Here is a 24,015-nt window from a genome sequence, read left to right on the forward strand (position 1 = left end):
GATACCATAGCCCATCCTGTCATCCCTGGTAGATACTGGGTCACCAACATATATACATTGATCACAGTTCTTTCACTGATGACATAGAAGGGAACCAACAAATACCTATTTGAAAGAATAAAAGAATGATGACACACAGTTGCTCTAACATTTACTTTAATTAAAGCATTTGATATTTTTCTGTGGAACTATGTTTAGAACGATAGGCTTTTTAAAAGGAAATGTTTTAAAAATAGGAATTGACCAATTTTTTTTTTTTGAGGAATAAAAAAAGACCATGATATTTCGTCCTTTGAGTTACAGCTATTATGACAGTTGAGAAGGAGCGGGATGCAGAATTAGGAGGGGTCTGATGGCTACAAGTCTAGTCCGCTTAGTTTTTGTACTGGAAGGGCTCATCGCCAGTTTCGTTGAGAAGACACGTGCGGATGAGGGCTTCTGTCACCGCAAAGGGGTCACAGTTGGCAGAGGGGCGACGGTCTTCAAAGTAACCCTTCTTCTCCTGGCCGACAGTCCGGGGAATGCGGATGCTAGCACCACGGTTGGCCACGCCGGCAGAAGAGTCGTTGATGTTGGAGGTTTCGTGGAATCCAGTTAGGCGCCGGCGTTGTCCAGGCCCCCCTTGGGATCGTAGGCTCGGATGTGGTACTGGTGCCGCCTGCTCAGTTTCTCGATGGCCTCCTCAGTGTACTTCAGGCCTTTCTCCTCTCGCATGGCCTTGGTGCTGAAGTTGGTGTGGCAGCCAGCGCCGTTCCAGTTCCCAGGAATGGGCTTAGGGTCAAAGGTGGCAATCACGCCGAAGTCTTCGCACACGCGGTGCAGGATGAAACGGGCCACCCAGAGATGATCGCCCATGTCGATTCCTTCGCAGGGTCCTATCTGGAACTCCCACTGGGCAGGCGTGACCTCGGCATTCGTGCCCCCGATCTTGATGCCGGCATACAGGCAGGCCCGATAGTGAGCCTCCACGATGTCCCTGCCGTAGGCTTTGTCTGCTCCCACGCCACAGTAGTAGGGACCTTGGGGCCCAGGGAAGCCATTGGAAGGCCAACCAAAGGGGTGCCCATCTGTGCCCATCAGAGTGTATTCCTGCTCCATTCCAAACCAGGGGTGCTGGTTGCACACCATGTCCATTATCCGTTTACAGGTGTGCCTTAAATTGGTCTCTGCAGGCTTTCGGTTGTACTTGAAGACTTCACAGAATACCAGCTTGTTGGGGTCCTTGCGGAAAGGGTCCCGAAACATGGCAGCAGGGACAAGATACATGTCACTGTTGGAGCCTTCAGACTGAAAGGTACTAGAGCCATCAAAGTTCCACTCAGGCAACTCTTCTATACACTTGGGCTCACAGTCCAGGGTCCGGGTCTTGCAGCGCAGTCCTTCTCCGGTACCGTCAATCCAGATGTACATAGCCTGGACCTTCTCACCCTGAGGCAGGGACATGTACACCTGCTTGATGCCTTTGTTCAAGTGGGAGCTCGCTGAGGTGGCCATGGTCGAAGGTGTTCCGAGGCGGCGAGCAGGCGGCAGGGCGGGCAGGCCGCGAGAGCGAGGTGCGGAGAGGAGAGGCGAGGAGGCCAGGGGTGCCGCTTAGACGCCCTACTCTTCTCCCATTCTCGGCTCTGACCAGTCAGTTTTTTAAGTTAGTATTTGGCACTATGTTGTCTGTTAAATAACTTATTGCCCTCTATTTTTTTTTCTCTTCATTTCCTAGTACATCTGATTGATAGACCCTATGACACATCTAGAACACTGGCTGAAATGGAGAATGGGAAATGTGATTTTAGCTGGCTCAGTAAGGAAGGTGCACGAAAGTGAGGCTGCAGCAGAGTTGAGCAAGCCACGCAGCTGCACCCATGGCAGTGTGAAAAGGCACAGGGTAAAAGGAAAAGCACAGGGTGGCTGAGCACTGGGAAGCTCCGGATAAGAAGGGAGACAACAAAATGGTTGTGGAAGAGATAGAGAAGTAACAGGGATCACCTTGTGGGCTAAGGAGCTTCGTGTTTATCTGAAGGGAGGCAGGAATCACTAAGGAACTTTAAATGGAGATGGAAAGATCTGGCATGTTTCGGATTTGCAATTTAAAAAGATCATGCTTACAGTATTTTGCATATTCAACACCTCCTATACCTTCCAAGTCCCCCCTTCTCAATTCTAGTTAACTTATTAACTAGGTACAGACTGCCTGGAAAAGGCATGAAAAGGATTTGCTGAATTTCCTGAACCTGCTTCTTCAGTTATAATATCTATTAAAAGTGCTCCTGAAAGTCTCGACCTGGATTTTAATAGTAGCCCTACCCAGAGTCAAAGTCACAGTTCAGCAACTTGAGATTTTATTATTTCCTCTAATTTGTCAGATAGTGAGGCATCTGAGCTATCTGCTGCTAACCCTTGCAAGCAGAATTGCTCTTTTATTTTGTGTAGTCGTGACACTGATTCTGACACTGTAAAGACGAGCTTATAAGAAAAATGGATCTCGAGGGACAGGGTCAGGAATGTCCCAATCACGTGATGCTTCTTTATCGTGTTACAATGTGGAGACAGAATATTGTAAACTCATTGCAAATCCTACATGTTTGGAATGACTTATTATGGGTCATCCAGAAATTTAAAATTCAAGGTTGTGGTGTGCTTTCTGTAAAATATAAAACTTTCCAGAAACCTCTTCTACATGCAGAATTAATTTGACAATGCATTTAAAAAGCACCCGGTAGAATCTAGACTAAGTCACCTGTAGATCTGTTCACAGAAACGAAATTTAAATAGAATGCCATCAATTACTTTGGATACTGGCTCTTGGCATATGGAAACTTTAGCTTGGTGCCTTTCGAACCCAACCTCAAGCTAAAGGGAGTAGAGTGGACTGTTTGTGTCCCACCAGATTCGTATACTGAACCCTAATTCCCAGTGTGATGGAGGTGGGACCTTTGGAGGTGATTAGGTGGTGAGCCCTCATGAATGGAGTAAGTGTCTTATAAGAGAGACCCCAGAGATCTCTCTCTCAGAGCTCCCTTACCCTTTCTGCAATGTGAGGACATAGTGAGAACAGCCCTCTAGGAGCCAGGAAGTAGGTTCTTACCAGAAACCAAATCTGCTAGCCCCTTTATCATGCACTGCAGCCTCCAGAACTCTGAGAAATAAATGTCTGTTGTTTATAAACCACCCAGTCTATGGTAATTTGTTATAACAGCCTTAACAGACTAAGTATTTAGTTTATTGTAGTTCCTTGTAAACAGCAGTTGGAAGGAAGGAAGGGAGGGAGAAAGGGAAGAAGGGAGGAAGGAAGGAATGAAGGATAGATATATCCTATGTTGCGTGACATTGAATAATATAAAGATATGTTACTTGTTAGAATGAATGTGAAGGACAGTGAGTTTTGGGCAGGCTTGAAGAATTGAGAACATGAGGGGAGCTAAACTATTTAGTATGTAGAAAATTGTGTAAGGCTGTTCATTGATAAGAATACCAAACTTCTACAAATTAGTGTCTGAGGAATTCTTACTGTGAATTTAACCTAACATGTATGGATTTGCTGGATGAGTTCAAGAAAGACCCACTTATGACCTAAGCTTAGATGCTCAGTGCAAGAATTAGAGCTTCAGCCATAATCTAAAGGGCCCTCGACTAAGAGATAAGACCCATGCTCTATTATTGCCTGTCTGCATCACTAGAATACACATTTGAGCAAAACATAAACCATACAGGACACTAGGGTATCAATCAGGACTTCCCCTCGCCTCCTCTTTTAGGCCGTCCTCATTCTTTCTAGTTCATATTTTGAGTAGGAGCTGGGAGAAAAGGACTCTTTGCAGGGGTTGGCATGGTGAGGATGAGCAAATCATCTTTTCTTCTTACGATCAAAGTCCTGACCGTAGGCGAGTCTCCTCATTTTGTCTTTTCTTACTGACATAACCAGCGTAGCTCAGCAGCAGAGTAGCTTAAGATACTGGATACGTCTCTTTCTACTCCACTTAGTGCTGTCAGACAGAAGTTCAGGTCTCGCTGGCCCCTGTACAATTGCTGGACCGATTAGCGCAGCGCGCTGCAAAGATTACACGTCCCCGTTCTGCGCCAAGTGTCAGTGATTTAATCAGCCCCCTTCAGGTGAAATGCAAAACCACGAATTCCATGGCAGACGGTGTTGGTGGTGGCAATGCACCCATTGATTTCCACTTGTAAAAATAGTTTTCTTCGGAGAGCGACTCTTTAATTACCCTTTACCAGTGTCTAGTAGGCCAGCTTCCTCATGACAGATTAAATTTACCACATTCTGTTTCAATACCAAGTGAAAATTTCTGAGTCAATCTGATTATCTTTCTCCTTCTTTCCGCTGTGACCCGTCATTACCCCCTGTGGCCTTTCCGTCTGTTCTATTTGCAGGTGCTTCGACCTTCTTTTCCTAACATTTTCAATTATACTCCCCCCTTTTTTTTTCCTGATGGAGAGATACAGATGTTGCCCACTAATTTCTTTGAAAGATTGAAAGGGCAAAAATAGACAACTCATTGAAATAATTTCTTCAAAAATATTTAAAGTTCACAAATCCAAACCACCCTATCCTAATACATCTTTTGAAATAGTAAAGAAATAAAAGTTGGGACAGAGTTGTTAGGTAGCTGAAGAGTAAGTTAATACCTACTTAACTGGAGAAAGAAACACTTTAGAAAATTGTTTTTTATGAATATTAAATAAACTGCAGGCTGAGAGACTGGCACCTCTCTATTTGCGCTCTCCACCTCCTTTCCATCTCTCTTTCCTGTTTGGACTAAACAGAACACAGAGCAACTTCTGGCTTTGTCCCAAGTGGGACTTGGGGAGGCCCTTAAACCTTTCTGAGCCTCATTTTCCTAGCTGATAAATTAAGACAGTGGGATAAACTATTTCTGGCATATCTCACAGCAGAAGCATCTCCAAATCTTTGGAGATGAAAGGATGTCTGGATTACACACATGGTTTGCCCCAAGTAGCCCCCAGTAGGCCATGGCATGGGAGGTTTTGATACATACCAGCATTAATGTAAAAGTAATTCTCTTTAACAACAGAGCAACAGCAGTAAAGGTGTGTGAGGTTTTAATAATACCTTTTCCTTCCTGAATTCAGTGAACTGTATGATAAATAACTTTTGAATGGCTTCCTGTTTCATGCCACTTTCATGCAACAGCAGGCTCATAGTAAATTTCACATTATTTGACTTGCTCTCACAGTAATTTATCACATTGGGGAAAACTTGCATCTAGCCACAACAAATGAAATCCAAATTTGATTTAATCATTTTCATTTTAACAGAAGCCATTAGCATGGCAGAATTAAGAATAAATTCTTTGTTTTGATTATTTGTGTTGAATAAATTTATTGGATTCCTTATGAAATTACTCTTTACATTCTCTTGCTGCTCTGGCCCTGATTTGTTTGTTAATGATTGAGGTCACTACCTGATTTATGAACAAAAGCATCTGTCCTATTCACAATACCTCTCATGAAAATTCCTGGTGTTTATTGCCTTGCAGTGAAACCGCTGATGGCGATTAGTGTCAGGCAAGGTTCTAAATATTTATAGATTTGATTCATAAAAATATCCAAAGTGTGAGTTTCTTGAAATTTGAGCTCTTGTAAGCGTGCTAGTTACGTTTTTCGTAATAGTTATTGTTTGATGTCCAGAATGCAGTTGGGGTATAGTGGATGCTGAAATGGATCTGGAGTGGGTATCAATACTTGACATTCATCGCAGCTAATATGTGTCATGCATTGTTCTAAATGCTACGGGTCTATTACTGTATTTGGCCATCACAGTAACCATATGAGGTATATATTTTCCTTATGCCCAGTTTATAAGTGAGGAAACTGAGATCCAGGTAATTAACGTGTACAAGGTCCACAGTCAAATCGAGAGCCTGAATGCACTGCCAGGCAATCTGGTAGTAGAGCACTCACTCTTAACCATTCTACTCTGCTGCCCCTGACCTGGAAAATAACCCTAGCTGCACCATTATAACACTATGTGTCAGGTACTCCTCAAAGTGTTTTACAAATATTGCTACACTTAACCATGTCAACACTCTATAAGGAGGTAATAGTAGTCTCCCCATTCCAAAAACAAGGAAATTGAGGCACAGAAGTTTCAGTTAACTTGCCCAAGGTCACAGAGCATGCAGTGGGGCCAGAACTGGATGCACCAAGTTCATCTTCTGAGCCTGTGTTCTTAAATATTAACTCTTTCGACTTTTCGTAGGATACAAATGTTTTATAATTTACTAGCTGTGTGTAATTTTGAGAAGTATTTTATTACATATAAATAGTCATAAAATACTTGTTTCCCAAAGCTGCTATGAAGATTATTAAATCAGCACTGATATATTGAGTGGTTTTGGAAACTACAGCATAAGAACATGGACTTGGCGATGCCTTGGTTCCAATCTTGGCACCCCTTCTTCCTAGTCAGGTGACCACGATGAGGCATCTAGTCAAGACCTTTCAGGTCTCAGTTTTTTCTAGCGATAGTGCTTACTTCCTTAAATATTCCTCTAGGTATTCTCCAGTCCCATGACTTTGGGTACCATATGTACATTGATGAATCTTAGTGTATACTTTTTTGTCTGGATCTTTCTTCTGAACTTCAAAGCGTGTCTAAAGCTGCAGTGTAATAGCTCTGCTGGGATGCCGGAAGGTCGTCTCAAACCGAACACTTCCAATACTGAGCCTTTGATCAAATGTGCCTTCTCCACTACTCACTGACCATCCCTGCCACCATCTAACCCTGCTCCAGTCTTCCCCATTTAGTAAGTGTTTAGGCCAAAACACCTAGAAAACCTTCTCTTTCCCTCATTCCCAAGTACTGACATGCAAACTCTCTTCAACTTACCTTCACCATTTACACACTGCATTCAAAGACCATCATGTCCAGTAATACCACTCTTATCCAAGCCGCCATCCTCTTGCACCTAGGCTGCTCAGCCAGTCAGTCCTCCTGTGGTGACTACCGACCTTCTGTAAATGCCAGTTGAGGATGTCACTTTCTTGCTCAGACTTGGAGCAAACTTCTTACTTATATAGCCTCACATTATCTGAACCCTGCCCTTCTCTTTGACCTCACCTATGACTCTCTGCCTTGCTCACTCTGCTCTAGCCACACTGGACTTCTTGTTTTTGTTCAAACATGGAGTTTGTTTATTTTCCATTGGTTTTCGCCTTTTGTTTGCTTTCTCTTGAAATTCACAGGGCTAGTTTCTTAATTTCATTCCTGTCATAGACGATGTCCCTACCTCAGAAAAATTCCCCCTGAAATTCTCACTTTCTCCAAGGCCCTAAGCTTACCAGCCATGATTTTCAAGTTTTCTTCTTAGCACTAACCCCCGTTGAACATTATTTTATAAGTTTAGTTTTCTATTATCTGTCTCTTACACCAGAACATAAAACTTCTGAGGTTGGAACCTTTGCCTTGTTCATCGTTGTATGAATGGCAGCTAGACCACAGGTGATGAGGATATATTTTTTAATTTGCATGAATTCCTTGTAAGGTCTAGTGTAAAAGCTCAGTGTGTTTGGCTCCTGGTGACTGCATAGTTATAGGCTGTCTAGAGAAAGTGCCATTGCATACATCCAGTGCTCCTAAAGCACTCTTTTGCTCACTTTTACATATTTGGCAGTCTCACTTCTGACCAGTAATTCTGATTTTACTCATGGATTGGTTACCTTCCTGATTTCCAATTTCTGGCTCTGTTTTCTAGCTTCCATTTCTATTTTTCCATTTGTCTATGGCATTTATATGGCTGATAAAAACCTCACTATTGAATGTGGCCCCAGACTTCCTACCTGGAGTGTTGACTGCTTTCACAGGCAGTTCCTGACAAGAACTGCCTGGCCTTCTGTATATGTTAAATTGCTAATTCTTTGACTTTCAGTATAGAGAGGGTCCAATAAGTCCTAGTCTTATTTCTTTTTTTCCTTGATTAGAAAAATTTTAAAATGTCTTTCTAAGGGATAGATACAACTCTCAGTCTTTATTTGCTTCCTGTCTGAAGTCTCTTTTTGCCTGAATTCTCTCCCCTAACCAATCCTTGCATTGCTAAGAATAAAGTATGGTATTTTATTAGAATCTTTAATCCCAACAGTATGTGTGTTCTGGAATTGTCTGTTATGCTTCCATTGGTATCCAGGATGATTATCTTTATTGCTATTTACTACTCATGTGACCTTGGGCAGACAACATAATTTTAGTTATTTTACCTACAAAATGAAAAATATTTATAAATGTCATGGCTTATAAAGTCAAAAAGACTGAGATTTTAATGCAGGTTCTGCCTACTTCTAGCTGTATGATTAGCTAATATTTAGTTTCATAAGGATGCTAATGGCCATTGCCCAGATATTGTGAGAACTGGATAAGAAAATTTACTTATATATATGTACAGCAAACTTTAGCTTTCACCCCATATGTCCATGCTCTGGCCCTATTTCTGATTCTCATCCCAGTCCCCTGGGAAACCTCCCCAGACAACTTGCTAGACCCTTGCCATTCTTTTCCTAGGAAGTTAGACCTTGCTCATGTAAGTCCAGCTAACTCTTTGGATCTTTTTTAATTCAACCACCCTGGGCTGCCTCATAACTTAGCAAGAATTTTATCTGTCCTTAAATGCCTATTTTTGATTCCTTTCACAGCACTGAACTCGTATGTCATTGTTCACTCATTCTGAAGTTAGCTTTATCTCTTGAACTTTGCAGTTTTAAATATTCCCCACTTTTCTCCCTAGCTACAGGGAAAAGGTCATTTATCAGGTTCTTTCATGACAGCCAGTGAAGCCCAGCATGCCACATGGATGTAGCCTATAAGAGGCATAATAATAGTCAAATATTCAAAAGATATCCAGGAGTGATATAAAAGGAGCAATTTCAGTTTTAATTTTGCTTAACTTATTGTTGCTTTCTGCATTAATCCGTAACATTTTAAAATTGTGTCCACATACATTTGAGAACAGAATTTTTCTCTGGCACTGTAAAGGGAACCAATTGGTAAATTTAGCTTTTTGGGTAAGAGATTTATGGCAATTAACTAGTGAATCACTTTGTTTTAAAAATCTAAGATTACATTAATCATACACTTCCTTTCACTGGAGCAAGAAACCAAAGGGTTACCCCACAAACCCCACTCCCCTCAACCATGCTTACTTTTCATACCTGCTTTTTCTAAGTTAATACCTCTTAGTGGCTCTAAGATTGGAACTGTTTTAAAATTGATTCAATATTAATTACATACAAAACTTATTGTGGTTAGTTGTAGAAAAGGAATTGATAATTATGAAAATGTGTTTATACATAAACATTTTACTTAAAACTTAGAACTCCTGAAAGATATTTCAGTTCTTGGAAATGAGACAATTTAATCAGCTGCTTTGGGGGTTTAGAATCATAGGTAGAAACAAGCCTTCCCTGAAGACATTTTACCTTTCTTCCTTCCTTCTTTCCCTGCACCCTCCCTTCCTTCCTGCTGTCCTTTCTTCTTTCTTACCCTCCTTCCTCCCTTCCTTCCTTCCCCCCATCCTTCCTTCTTCTCTCTCTCTCTCTTTTTTATTATCTTTTATTTTTGGTTAGTTGGCTGATGATACTGATCAAGACATCGACTTAAAAAAATACTAAAAAACTTAAAAAATAATAAAAAGAACTCAAATATATTTCTTAGAAAAAAATCATAGAATTTAAATTATTTTATTGTGTTACATATTTAAATTACCACATTCATAATTTGTTCTCTTCAGTCCTAAAATCAGTGCTCAACTTGGGGTTATAACTTTAAAAAAGCAAACCTTTGGAACTTACTAGTAAGAATTCCTTAAAGCAATATCAAAATTGGATAAAATTTGCTCAGGATCTATGCTTTCAAAATTATAATCTCATTGATACTGTTTACCAAAAGCAAGACAAAAGTGTAAACTTTGTGTAGAATGTCTACCATGCTTTGATTTGGTAAGTTCAGAAACTAAGTTGTATTACAACCTAAAAGAATTAGATGTGCATTTTTATCTACAGTTAATCTCAAAACACCAAAATAATTTATGTTTGTTTTGTGGAGAGCATTCTAAGCATTTTCAAAAAATTATTGAGAAATGCTTTTAAAATTCTCATGGGAACTATAAATCATAGTGAATTGCTTTATTGAGACCCTACTATCATCAAAGAATTGCAAAGATGGTATCTTCTGTCTTACAGAAGAGATAACATATGGAATAAAGTGCTTACATCTCATAATGAGTGAGTTGGTCAGATTAGCTTTGTGTAATTATAAAAAAACTTCTTAAATGTCTTTTTCCTTTGACCATAGTTTTCTAGCACCACTAACTTTTATAAGTAGATAATCTTGTCTTCCTAATGATGAGTAGATTATTTTGTACTTACATCATTCCTTTCATCTGAACATCTCAAAGTTGATGTAATTATCCCCATTTTACAGATGGAGAATCAAACTTTTAAAATTTAAATGACTTGCCCAGGCTCACAGAGTCAGTGTCATTCAGCTGAAGAATCAAGAATGGTTGGAAATTTGTTGCATTGGTCCAAACACAAGACATTGCTATCATTCTTAATAAGCTTGAATTTCATGTACTATACTTAATAGGGCAAAATGACCCATTGTGTTTGATAAACTGCTGTGCACATATAATCAGTATTCATTCACAAGAATTATTTGGTTGTCAGTGGAATGCTGTTCTGTTTACATCTGCCAGAACCACAGCTGTAACATATGTGTGAAACAATTAAAACTTGAATCAAGCTATATCTCAGAGTACTACAGATCCAGTATTATTTAGGTGGACAGAAAAATAGAAAAAGGAACATTTTTTTAGGGCTGAATACACACATTATATATCCTGGAAATTCTCTATAATCTAAGATTAGTTAAAGTGGAGTCACAGTCTAATTGGCAACCGTATTTTCCTTTCTGCTCTTGGGAGAATTCTCTATATGTTCATATAACCTCGGATTGATGGTCCTTTGGTGGCAACTTATTCTATTATTTTTCAAATTTATCGTGAAATCTTTGAGTATTAATTTTAAAGGACTAAAAGAGATATGATTTAGTGGGGAAAAATTAGTGATGATGAAAATTAAGTCCACATGTAAATACCTGGTAATTTTTGGTGATATAATAAAATCCTGAAAGATTGCCAATTGCAGTGGTAATGTCTCTTGACTCCTATGCCACATCACAGTTTCTTTGTATTTCTACATTGCTGTTGGGGGTTTCACAGTGGGATGTAATGGGATTAATGTGCTAATTATTTTCCTACTATCTTCTCACATCTTACCTATCCTTCAATATTGCCATGTGAAGCTGGAGCTGAAGGTTTGCAAGTTACATTTTCTTTCTCCATCTTTCTCTCTGTTCTGCCAGTGTTTCTGGAAGTGGCTGAGGTGGCTCTCATATTCCTAATTTTTGAAGCAATGTCTCCTCCTCCCTGGGCCCTTGCTCAATGTGCTCTTGTACAAAGTGGTGCTGGTGGCAGTATTCAGGTTGTACAAAGATTCGAAAACAGACTTTCTGTTGCTGGTGTGGTTACTGTCCCTGATCAGAGGAGACTAACTGGCCCAGTATCAAAAGCCAGCATGGAGCCCTCCATGTAGTCCCGATCCCAGAGGGGTCAGTTTGCCTGACTGAAGTTTCATGAGTTCTCCTACATCACGGAAAGGGTAGCGTTTTACTGTAACTTGAATAAAACCTCTGGATATGGATTTGCCTTAGTTGCCCACAGTGTTGCTGATACCACCATCATCCATTGAGTGTTGAAATGTCTTACTCACATAATGGTATCTCACCCAAAATTACTTCAGACTTAGGAATTTATTTTATATTAAAGGAAGTGTAGCAGCAAACTATAGGAAAAAAAAAAAGAGAATGGGGAAGGAAGAAACAGAATAATGCAAAAGAAGTTACTATATATTAAAAAATTTATATCAAAGCAAGGAGGAAATACTCATTTAATATTGCAGTCATCATTTATGGTATTTATAACCTTCCTTTTTCCATTCCATATTTCCTTTGATCTGAGCAAGCCCCTCAGTTGGTCATGGTTCCTTGCCTGCTGAGTGACTCAAAACTTCAATTTTGAAGAGTCTGTGACATTAGTTTTCCTACCTGTGTTTCTACCTGTTGTTGAAGTTATACATTAATTTTTATCATGGGACATTGGAGTCCTTAGAGGTGCCCAAGATGATCTGTGTTCAGACATATTTCTCCCTTCATTATGTAGAAGCAACACAATTTCCTACTAATAGTCAGAACCAATCGTTCGATCCAGTACACTAATAACCTTTTTGTCTTTGGTTTACTAACATCAGGAACCTAAAGTTTCCAGTTTAATGGAACTGCTGTTGTATCCCCTGGTGGAGGCATGTCACTCTTGGGAACTAAGACTTCTGAACCAAAGAGAGCTGTAGGTTGCAAGAATGCAAAGTACAGAATTTATTAACGGATAATTAAGATGAATAGTATTGGTCTCTGCTGTTGGCCAGGTCATCACTTGGCAGTGATTGTTACCAGATTGACCTTGATAAGTGAAAGTTCACATTTCTGAGCCTATGTGTAGCCTCCACTCTTGTCATCATCTGCTCTTTGTTCATAATCGTATGGTGCAAAAACAAGGATGGATGGGAAAGATATATAACTGATATTTAAACGGGCCCTCCGCTACTAAAGTTGCTTTTTGGTGAACCTTCAGGTGGGACATAAATATCTTTCTGCTTGGTGACCAGTCAGAGAAATCTATGCCCGTATCTCTCCCTCAAAGACTTTCTTGCCACTAATTTTCCATTTGTGTTTCTTCAAAGTTCCTGGCCACTCAGCCGTTCCTCATGAATCAATGTAGATCCATACTTCTTGCCATCTCTCCTTTCGAGCAAAATTAACAGCTGGGCGCACTACTTGAAGTTCTGCTGACTGGCTGATTTTCTTTCACCACTCTCCTTCAAAGTTAGCCTTGACTGGGGCTCCAGTGCTGTGGCCACCTACTTTGTGGTAGTGCCACATATCCTGCAGAGCCGTCTGCACTCCGGGCTTGAGCTTTTCTTCTTTTGTTGTTTGGTTACAAGAAACTCTCCGTAAAGTCATAGGTATGGGTGGAAAGAGAAGAAGCAATGTAGTAGGCAGGGAATGTGAAAATCTCACGTAATTTTTTGTGCTTTTGGGATTTTTCTCAAGCTCATCTTGTATATAACACTTCTATTTGATGTAGAGGTGCTTGCTCAAAGAGCTGGTTGGGTGAGACAGCACTGAGTTTGTAAGGGGAAACTCAGATTGCACAGTAACTTGATACCCCACAGCCAAGTGTTGAGTTTCTACTAAGTTTCCGTAGAAAACCAGAAGCTGTTTCTCAAAGGAGAATAAATCTGTGCATAGCGTAACTTGGCTTCAAAATCCTAAATTGGTGAACTGTGATCACTTATAGGGACACGCCAATGGCTCAGTACCATGTAGCTACCTGCCACAGATGCATCATACACCATCAGATCTGTTAGGTCATAGGTGAGGTTCAGAGGCATGAAAAAAGCCCAAGCTAGCCGTGTAGAAAGAGCCACATGGGGAAAGACAGAGAGAAACAGAGACAGAGGGGGAGAAGATGAGAGAGCTCAGTTTTCTGTCCATTTCAAAGCACCAGACACGTCATAGTAAAGCCATCTTGGATGTTCTATCCTCTGTCAGCCATCAGCTGACTGTAACCTCCTGAGTGACCCCAGCTAATACCATGTGGAATCAAAGGACTGCCCAGAGGGACACAACCTGTATTCCTGACTGACTGAATTGTGAGAAAATAAAGGTCGTTGTTTTAAGCTACTAAGAGGTAGTGGAAAAATAAAAACCTTCAGTTAAGTTGCTTTTTGGCATATTGATGGATCCTATATCCATATAATAAGCCCTTCACAAAAAAGTTTTACTCATACGGTGTCAACCAAATCCTGGCTTTTCTTATTTAGTCCTACTTTTAAATAGCCTCACCCATTGTGCATTACATTAAACTGTCAGCCTGTCTCAGTACTTCTTTCAAGATATATGTTCCCCTAAAATCTGGTTTTGAATAATTTAATAAGATAGCAAAATATAGTTTGTTAATCAATTTAAAATGGAATTGACAGTTAAAAATTGTTCAAAGTAGTATATTTATATTTAAATAAAGTAAGTATAGTAATATGACTATTCAGAATTCAATTCATGATAACTTCTTAAGTACATAGGGAAAAAAAACCACTCCATATTTCCTTGCTTTCACACGTATTTTCAACAGAAATTTCAAAGATCCTTACTTCCTCCCTCATCTTTACCCAACTAGGTGTCCTACAACAAGTATAAACTATTTTCTACCCAACCAGGTGTCCTAAGTTTTCTGAGTGTATATTATTTAAATGAAAGTGGCTAAAAACACTTCAGGTAAGCAGAGTTGCACATTCAATAAAATTAACTTTATCAAAAGTATTATTATGAAAGGATGACCTGTTCACATGTAAATTAACTTACATGGAATTTATTCATGTTCAAGGCACATAGACTCCATCAGTTTCCTGCATGGTGAACAGATACAGTCTTCTTTTTTTTTTTTTTTTTATTGAAGAATAGTTGATTTATAATGCTGTGCTAATTTCTGGTGTACAGCATAGTGATTCAGTTATATATATATATATTTTTTTTGTCTTTTTCATTATAGGCTATTATAAACTATTGTATATAGCTCCCTGTGATATATAGTAGGACCTTATTGTTTATTTTATATATAATATATATATTTTATATACAGTAGTTATTATCTGCAAACCCTGAACTTCAGATTCATCCCTCCGCCCTCTCTGCCACTTTTCCCTTCTGGTAACCATAAGTTTGTTTTTTATGTCTGTGAGTCTGTTTTGTAAATAAGTTCATTTGTGTCGTTTTTTTAGATTCCACATATAAGTGATATCTTATGGTATTTTTCTTTCTCTTTCTGACTTACTTCACTTAAAATGACAATCTCCAGGTCCATCCATGCTGCCACAATGGCAGTTTTTTTATGGCTGAGTAGTATTCTATTGTATAAATATACCACAACTTTATCCAGTCATCTGTTGATGGACATTTAGGTTGCCTCCATGCCTTGGCTATTGTAAATAGTGCTGCTGTGAATATTGGGGTGCATGTATCTTTTTGAGTTAGAATTTCCAGATATAGTCCTTATTTGAAACTAGAATACTATAGTGTTTTTCTGTTGTAGAATTATACATGCTTATGATAACAAATAAAAATTGTAAAATAAATTAAAAGTCACCCGTATTCTCTCCAGGCAGAGGCAACTACTGGTAACATAGCTATAAACTTCCTTTTTTACATCTGTCTTTGTGAATATGGAATGCATGTGTGCACACACATACACACACACACACAATTTTACATGCTCTATATGTTGTTCTATAACTTCTAGTCTCACATGGAAATTTATCAGAAACCTATTTGTCAGTGATTAAAACCATACTTTTTCATTTTAATTGCTGAATATTATTCTGTGGATTAGATACATTATCTTTTAATTAATTCCTTTTAAGTGAGATTTAGGATGTTTTCAAATTTTATGTTATAAAACCTATTTCAGTGAACATTGATACAAACATATACACATACATGTGTAAATACGTAGATATATGTGTGTATTTTTCTAATTATCATCTCAGGATATATTTCAAGAAAAGATACTGGTGGTTATATACATTTAAATATTAACACATGTTGCCAAATTCCTTGTGCCAATTTATGTTCCATGAAAATTTCTTGAGAATAGTGTTCCTTTTAGAGTAGGACATTTATTTAAATTAAAAGGCTACTAAAATGTAAGGCTTTTCAAACCTTTTAAGAACTGAATTGTTTGCTCAGCTTCCTGTTTTCTTTTAGATTAAGGCTGTCTTTTAAGTGGAAAAAGACAATAAATATTCATTCTCTAAATAGCTTTGATAATGTGGCTGTAACTGGGGTATAGTCGGCATATTTCAGACATTTGATTTTTTTTCTATTTTTCCATATTTTTTGGCACTCTCTAGGGATTAACAAAACTTTTTAAAAAATATAATTGCTAAGTTTCTTTTCTTGGAGAAAGAATTATACTCCGATTTTCTGGTAAATATCTGAAGCTTATCCATCTATTCCACATCATTTAGTAATACTCAGAGGCACTCTTATCCATAGATATGATGGAATTGGATTTCTAAGTCAGCAGTAGGCAACTTTTGAGATAAACTTCTTTTCTTAGAGATGAAACCTAAGAAAATGCCTACAGTTGTGATGATATATACTTTTCATGGAAGGAAATAAGTATATCCAGAAAATAAAACCAAAAGGAATAAGTACCTCAAAGCTGTCAAGAACGAGTAACAAGAAGATTAAGGGAAAAAGTCACCCTTCCAACTAATGCACAATGTTTGTGTAATAAAACTGTGAATTCACCTGAAGTTGGACTGATGGGAGTGAACACATATTCTTGGACAAAGGTAAAGAGTGCAAGTTTTTAAAATTTGTGATTATTGTATTCATGATCAGGCTGCTAAAGGTTTTTGACCAATTCCTATTGTTACAATCTCTGTTTTTTTCCTTCCTTTTATGATTTTGCAGAAACAAAATAATATTCTCTAACCAGTGGTCACTTAAATAGAGATTTTTTTGTTGTTATTTTTAACTTAAAATATCCTTGTTTTAACAGTAATACTTTATATTGGCAAAAATGGATTCCATCTTGCAGTGGTCTTGGCAGACTGTCAAAGTCTTAATTTCCCCAGTCTCTTCTTGCTGAGGCTCCATCTCCCAAGAACCCAAATATCTTTCTGTATGCCAAGAAGAGACCACCAAGACTGGTGCTCGGGCGGTGAGATAGTATGTGCCCCTATTAATGCCGTTTCAGACAATTCTGTTTATTTGTTTAGATCAGTTTTATTTTTTCTAGAAGGCTGTCCCTCTAAATGGCACACATTTTGAGATACTTAAACCCAAGCATAGTAGATGATTGGAAAGTGCTGCAATGAGAAAGCAGAGAGAAATAATCAGAAAGCGAGACAACTCTGGCAAGGACTGCGTGGCTTCTTGTTTCTTTTCCTCTCTTCGTCGTCTCTGCCATTATCTTTTTTGGTAACTTGGCTTCCTCTCCTTTTTCACTGTCTGATTTCTCCTTCCTCTGATTTTATTTACATTTCCAGTTTTGACTCTATGTAAAATTTCAGCTCCAGAGCTTGTAAGAACAGTCAGTATTTGCAACTCGACATTAATTTTTCTCAAGAGAGAAATCTGGTTGGGCTGACTTCCAAAGTAGAAACATCCCTGTTGCTGAAAGAATTCAAGCAGAGACAGGTTGGTCATCAGTCAGCGTAGAAGAGAGAGTTCTAGTTTGGGCATGGAAGATGAACCAGATGACCCCTGATTCCTTTCAGCTCTAGGATTCAGGTAATATATCTTTGCTTAAAACCCTCTCCCTAGAAAATATCTTCCAAAATAAACATCTACATCATTATTTTTTCTTCAATCTCTGTCAGAAGATTTGCTTGTCATTATTGAAAAATGATGTAGAACATTCCAGCAATCTCAATTCTTCAAAATGCCAGATGTTATAGTATTAATCATATATACATATACATAAATATATATGTATTTACCTATGTACTGTATGAGGCATGCATGCTCAATGGTAATAGATAAATTCTTTAAAAGAAAACTTTTTAGCATGAAACATTTCTATTATAAATTAGTAAAATTCTACATGTAGTCCACAAGTAATAATCTAGGCAATTTAACACTCTGTCTTTGTGTGGCTGCTCTCATAAAGTTGAGCTGGGTGCTTAATACATACGGGTAGCATTGCTAAGGAAACCATTCCCTTGGTATTAGCAGGCTTTGTCTTGCTTTTGAGTCTGACCTAAAGTTACTATATATTTAAAATAAGACTAACATGACATATTTTAAAAAAACCTCAAACCCCAAATACCTTCATTTTCAATTAACTCCACTTTAAAATAGAGATCAGTATAAAAGTTTAAGGAAAAATTTAATGAGACTACTTCTGTGTGTCAAACTTTTGTCTTTTCACTTACAGTCAGCACAAATTGATTAGACTTGATCTGTTTTGTTTCAGAGAAAAGCAGTTCTACTATTTTTATTCTGCTCTCTGTCTCTAGAGGTAAAGGGATGATGTCAAGCAGCATGCTACCTTCTCTGGGGAAAAAGCCAAACCGTCTTCAGAGCCTCCCTTACTTTATAATCCAAGACTTTGGAAACTGCCTCTACAAAGCAGTAGCAGTAAAATGTCTCTTCAAGAAGCTGTTATTCCTCATTTTGCATTTTTTTGTCCATCGAGGGTTAATTCACAAACAATAGCATGCAGAGACCTTAAAAGCTTCAGGTTGATGCATTTTGACATTTGTATATTTGATAATTGTAACTGGCACCCAAACAAGATGCAGAACATTTCCTTCACTCTAGAAATGTCCTTATTTCTTCTAAACAGCTCACTTCTGTTATTTCTCTAAAGCAATCACCTTTTTGTTTATATCACTGTAAATTAGTTTTGCTTGCTTGCTCCTGGATTCATACAAATTTAATCATTCATTATGTGTTTGTGTCTGGTTTCTTTCACTCAACATGTTTTTGAGATTCATCCATGTTGTTGTATGTATCAATAGTACAGTACTTTATATTATTTAGTAATAGTCCACATTACAAAATATTATCCACATTTTTTGTCCAATCTTCTGTAGATGGACATTTGGGTCTTTCTAGCTAATGGCTATTCTGAATGAGGCTGCCATGGGCATTGTACACATCTTTTGAACTTCTTGTTCCATTCTTTTGGGCATAAACCAAGAAGTGGTATTGCTTGTTTATAGATTAGTGTGTACTTAATTTTATGAAATTTTATAAGAAACTGTCTAACAGTTCTCCAAGTGATTTTACCAATCTTCACTTTCACCAGTAATGTAGGAGAGTTCCAGTTCTTTCACATTCTTGTCAGCTTTTGGTATTGTCAGGTTTTTTGATCTTTGCTTTTCTAATGGGTACACAATGGTTTCTCATTGCAGTTTTATTATGTTTTCCTCATAACAAATAATGTTAAGCACTTTTTTTGCTTACTGGCTATTTATGTATCTTCTTTTGTGAAGTATCTGTTTAAGTTTTTGACCTATTTTTTATTGTATTGTTTCTCTTTTCTGTTGTTGATTTAAAAGAATTCTTTATACATTCTTGATGTGAATTCTTTGTCAGAAAAAAGTTTTATGACATTTTTTCCCCAGTTGTGACTTGATTATTCATTTTCTTAATATCTGTAGTGGTTAATTTTACATATCAACTTGGCTAGAGTATAGTATCCAATTAAACCAAAGACTAATATAGGTAGTTTGTATTTGTGAATACAAATATACACTTGTGTATACCTGTGTGGTAATTTGTATAATGGTCAACATCTATAATCAGTGAACGTTAAATATGGGAGATTACCCTTGATAATGTTGGTGGGTCTTATCCAATCAGTTGAAGGCCTTTGGAGCAAATACTGAGATTTCCCAGAGAAGAAATTCTGCCTCAGAAACTGAAACACAGAAACCCTGCTTGCGTTTCCAGCTGCCCTAATTTTTTTTTTTAAGTTTTTAAAATTTAAAAATTTTATGGTTAATACTTTTGTGACTTCTCTAATGCATCTTTGCCTAATCCATGGTGGAAAATTTTTCTCTTATATTTCTTCTAAAAGCTCATGGTTCCAACTCAGCAATGTTTTGTGATTTTTAGTCAAGTACATGTCTTACTAGATTTATTTCTAAGTATTTGTTATTTTTATATATTCTTTTCAAGTTGTTAAGAAAATTATTCCCTAATTGTCCATTGTTAGTATATGGAAATAGAATTCATTTATTGTATATTACTCTTGTACTATGGGAATTTTGTATTAGTTCTCTCTTTTTGCTGTAACAAATTACCACGATCTCAGTGATTTAAAACAATACATATTTTATTATCTTTTAGTTTTTGGGTTAGATGTCTTTAAGTGGATTGTCAGTTTGCATCCTAAAGGCTCTGGGGGATGATCTCTTTTCCTGCCTTTTCTAGTTTGTAGAGGCTACCCTCCTTCTTTGATATGCATTCCTTGGAAGCCATGTCTCTCATCTTAAAATCCAGAAGCATAGCATCTTCCAATCTCTCTCTGTTCTGCTACTTTCTTTGTCACAGCAATTTTTGTGTGACTTTGACATTCTTACTTTACTTATAATCTCTGTGATTATTTTGAGACCACCTAGATAATCCAAGAAAATTTCAACGTCTCAAAATTCTCACTAAATCACATCTGCAAAGTCCCTTTTGCCATGCAAAGTAACATTCACAGTTTCTAGGGATTAGGGCATCTTTGTGTGTGTGTGTGTGTGTGTGTGTGTGTGTGTGTGTCTGTGTGTCTGTGTGTGGTGTGTGTATTGGGGAGAGCATTATTCTCTCTACCACACTACCACATTTTCTTAATTCTAGCAAGTTTTATTTTGATATTAATATAGACACAGCAGCTTTTTTTATAAAAATCACTGCTTGCATGAAGTATCTTTTCTTACATTTTATATTTTCAGCCTATATTTGTCTTTTATAAAAAAATATATCACTTGCAAACAGCATATAAATAGATTTTGCTTTTTAAAAAATCTAATCTAACAGTCTCTGCCATTTAATTGGAGTGTCTGTTCATTTACATTTATTGTAATTATTGACATAGTTTAAGTCAAATGTATCAACATTTATTTTCTGTAACTGTCATCTGTTCTTTGTTCCTGTTATTCATCTTTTGCCTTTATTTTAGTAAATCCAGGTTTTCTTAGTATTGTATTTTTCTGCTATATTGATTTTTTGGAATTTCTATCTGTGTTTTGTTTAACATTTCTCTAAAGATTCAAATATCATATCACAGAGTACCTTCATGTAATATATTATTATTTCAAAAATAAGGTAAGAACTTTGAATCTATATACTTTCTTTTCCCCCTCCTACCTCATTTTCCCTTTGTTGTCATATATTTTACTTCTTTACACACTGTTACTATTTTTTCTTGAACTAGTTAATAGTCTATTAAGCAAAAGTCTTATATCTGCCCGTATATTCACTCTTTCTGTTGCTTTTAGTTTTTCTTTATGATCTGGTCTTCTCTCTATATCAGTTTCCTTCAGCCTGAAAAATTAACTAACATTCCTTGTGGGGCAGTTCTGCTAGGAATTGATTGTCTCAACTTCTTTCTAAATAATTAAAAATCTCTATTTTACCTTTATGAAATTGATGGATTTTTTTTGCTGGATATATAATTTTAGGATGATTTTTTTTCTGCTTTTTAAATATGTTGCTTCAGTTCCTTCTGACCTCATTGTTTTTGATGATAAGTCAGCCATCAGTCTTCTGGTTTCTTGGCATATAATGTATTTAGCATTCTTCTTTGACTGAATTTTTTCTGTTCTTTTTTTCTTTGGTTTTCAGAATTTTGGTGAAGTGCCTATATATACATATATATAATATCAGATATTATACCATTTAATATTTTAATATTCCACAGATCTTGTATGCTAGTTCCTTTTGTTCATTTATATTTTCCCTTTGTATTCCATTGTGAATAATTCTCATGATCTGTGTTCAAGGTCACTAATTATCTTCATTGTTGTTCCCAGTCTTATGTTAAACCCAAAGAATACTTTATTTGTGATAATATCTTTTATATTTCTATTTGATTCTTTTATGTTGTTCCTGTCTCTCTGCTCAAATTCCCAGATATTCATGCATTTTGTCCAACTTTCCACCAAGGATCTTTAACATACTGAAAACAAGAACATAAGATTTAAAATCAATATCCCGTAAATCTAACATCTGTACTATATCTGGATTCATTTCTGTTTTGTCCTCTGTTAATTGTAGGTGACATTTTCTTGATTCTTTTCATGTCTCATGATTTTTAATTATATGCTGCACATTGTGTGTAAAAGAACATTAAAGACTGAAGTAAAGAATATCTATTTTCCAGAAAAAGACCTGTTTACTTCTGTTAGACTGCTTAACTATCCCGTGGTTTCAATATCATCAGATAATTGAGTTGCATTAGGGCTTTGTAACACCTTTAGTTAGTTGCAGATCACCCCCAGCTTTAACAGTTTGAGGAACTGCAGAGGTTTCTTTATGTTTTAGCTTTTCAAATTGTGGGTGAGCTCTCTCCTTCACACACAAATGCTTGTGAGTTCTTTCTTTACCCCAATTCTACCCTTGGCTTTCTGTACCTCAGGAGTACTCTCTCCACTCAGCTTTCCTGTACTAACCTCTTGAAGACCTCTGCGTTGCACTCGGTCAAAGCTCAAGGTGTCTGGGAGGAATTTTTTTCAGTTTTTTGACCTTTTATCAGATCTTTTGCAGTCACTGACTTCTCTTGATAAAGACTTTGAGTGTGCCCCAGAGGGATTTCCCTTTGCTCTCTTCTATACCCTTGCCACTGACTCACTCCAAGGGAAGGCCCTACTAACCCCAGGAAGAAGTGTCTCTCAGAATTCATGCTCTCCCCCAGCCTTTGGCATATTACATCTTTGTGTTTGGTGAAGTGTCATGGAAAATGCTGGCAAGTAGATGCAAACTCACTTTATGGCTTTTAGCAATTCTAATCCATTACACCAGCCCACGTGCGGTCACTACATGTTTGTTAAAATTTGGCTGGTTTACCCTTCCCAATTCCTCTGCCACTCTAACAGTACTGAAAGTAACTGTGCTTCTCTTCCAGAAAATACATTGCTTTTTGGAATTTAGTTTATTTTCATTTCTTCAGTTCTCATATTGGTTTAAAATCTATGATTTTGTCATTTAACTGGCTGATTATTAGGTTGGAAAGACTGTACCTTGCAACTTTCTATATCCTAACTGAAGTTGAAAGTTCTCTCTTGATCCCTTTTTAATGTCCTTTTAAAAAACAGACTACTTATTTGAGACTGTAAGTGATTATGATATTTACAGTGTAATTTTATTCCTTCTCTTCATTTCTTAGTTGTAGATACTAAGATTTTAAAACTCAACATACAATTAGGTGATTAGATGCCAACTATGATTTGTGTATGTCTGTTCATGAATGTTAAGCATATAAGCATGTAAAAAGTGTGTTCCTATATGGTAGCCCAAACCAAAAAACTGTCAAAACATAACAAATGTACCTAATGAGATGGAGTAATTTCTAAGAAAACAAAGTAAGCTGTCAGCATGGGGTGTTTGTCCCCATTGATTCTTGTACACTGTCTGATGCTGTCACCTATGCTGTAATTCACAGTTATAGGAATAAACTAGTCTTGCTTGAGTAACAGCAACTGCTTTCCTAGGAACAGTATTGCTAGTGAAATAAGATGTCATAATAATTCCAGAATGCCTCTCTGAAGAACATCTTCTCTTTATATAAATTAAGAAAAACAGAGAACATAGGTTGAAGGTATATGAATAATAACACCAAAAATCAGTAATTTTTTTTAACATAAACAAAAAAAGTAACCAAGACTGATTTTACAGATTGAACAGTTAGAAAAACAGAACGAGTGACTGGGTCACAAACAGGCACCTTGCTGGCACACAGGAATCAGAAGAAGTGATGCTTATCAGGCTGGGTAGGAGGCTGCAGAGCTTTGCATGTGGGAAAGAGTGTGGAGAGCATGGGCCGTTTCTCACAGGGAGAGTTTCTGAGAGATTGGAGACAATCTACTTCTGAAAAAAAGGGCTAACATTTCCAATAGCAAATGGTTTGTGTGGAGCCCATGGTAACAAGGAATGGTTTAAGTCAGAGAATATGCTCAAATCAAATGAGATGCTATCAGACCTTTAACTATCTCAGTGCTAGCAAGGCCTCTGTAATAGTTAACACATAAAACAAATTACAACAATATCCCAAGATTACCACAGAAGTAATAGTGCTATATAAAAACTCATAAAGACAAAATGTATGGCCACAATAACCATATTAAAACAACTACAGTTTTCTCTTAAATAACCATATAACA

The 24,015-nt window shown here is 37.3% G+C and overlaps 1 protein-coding gene across 1 annotated transcript; it reads right to left on the bottom strand.

Annotated features, from left to right (window-relative positions):
- Positions 1-247: 247 nt before the first annotated feature.
- On the bottom strand, positions 248-1,627 carry LOC102516936 (glutamine synthetase-like). The gene is given in 2 exon segments (XM_032494672.1): positions 248-606; positions 609-1,627. Coding segments are annotated over 2 exon segments (1,119 nt in total). The 5' UTR covers positions 1,495-1,627; the 3' UTR covers positions 248-373.
- Positions 1,628-24,015: the final 22,388 nt, after the last annotated feature.

This window comes from Camelus ferus, chromosome 13 (genome assembly GCF_009834535.1).
Source record: "Camelus ferus isolate YT-003-E chromosome 13, BCGSAC_Cfer_1.0, whole genome shotgun sequence".
Lineage (NCBI taxonomy): Eukaryota > Metazoa > Chordata > Mammalia > Artiodactyla > Camelidae > Camelus > Camelus ferus.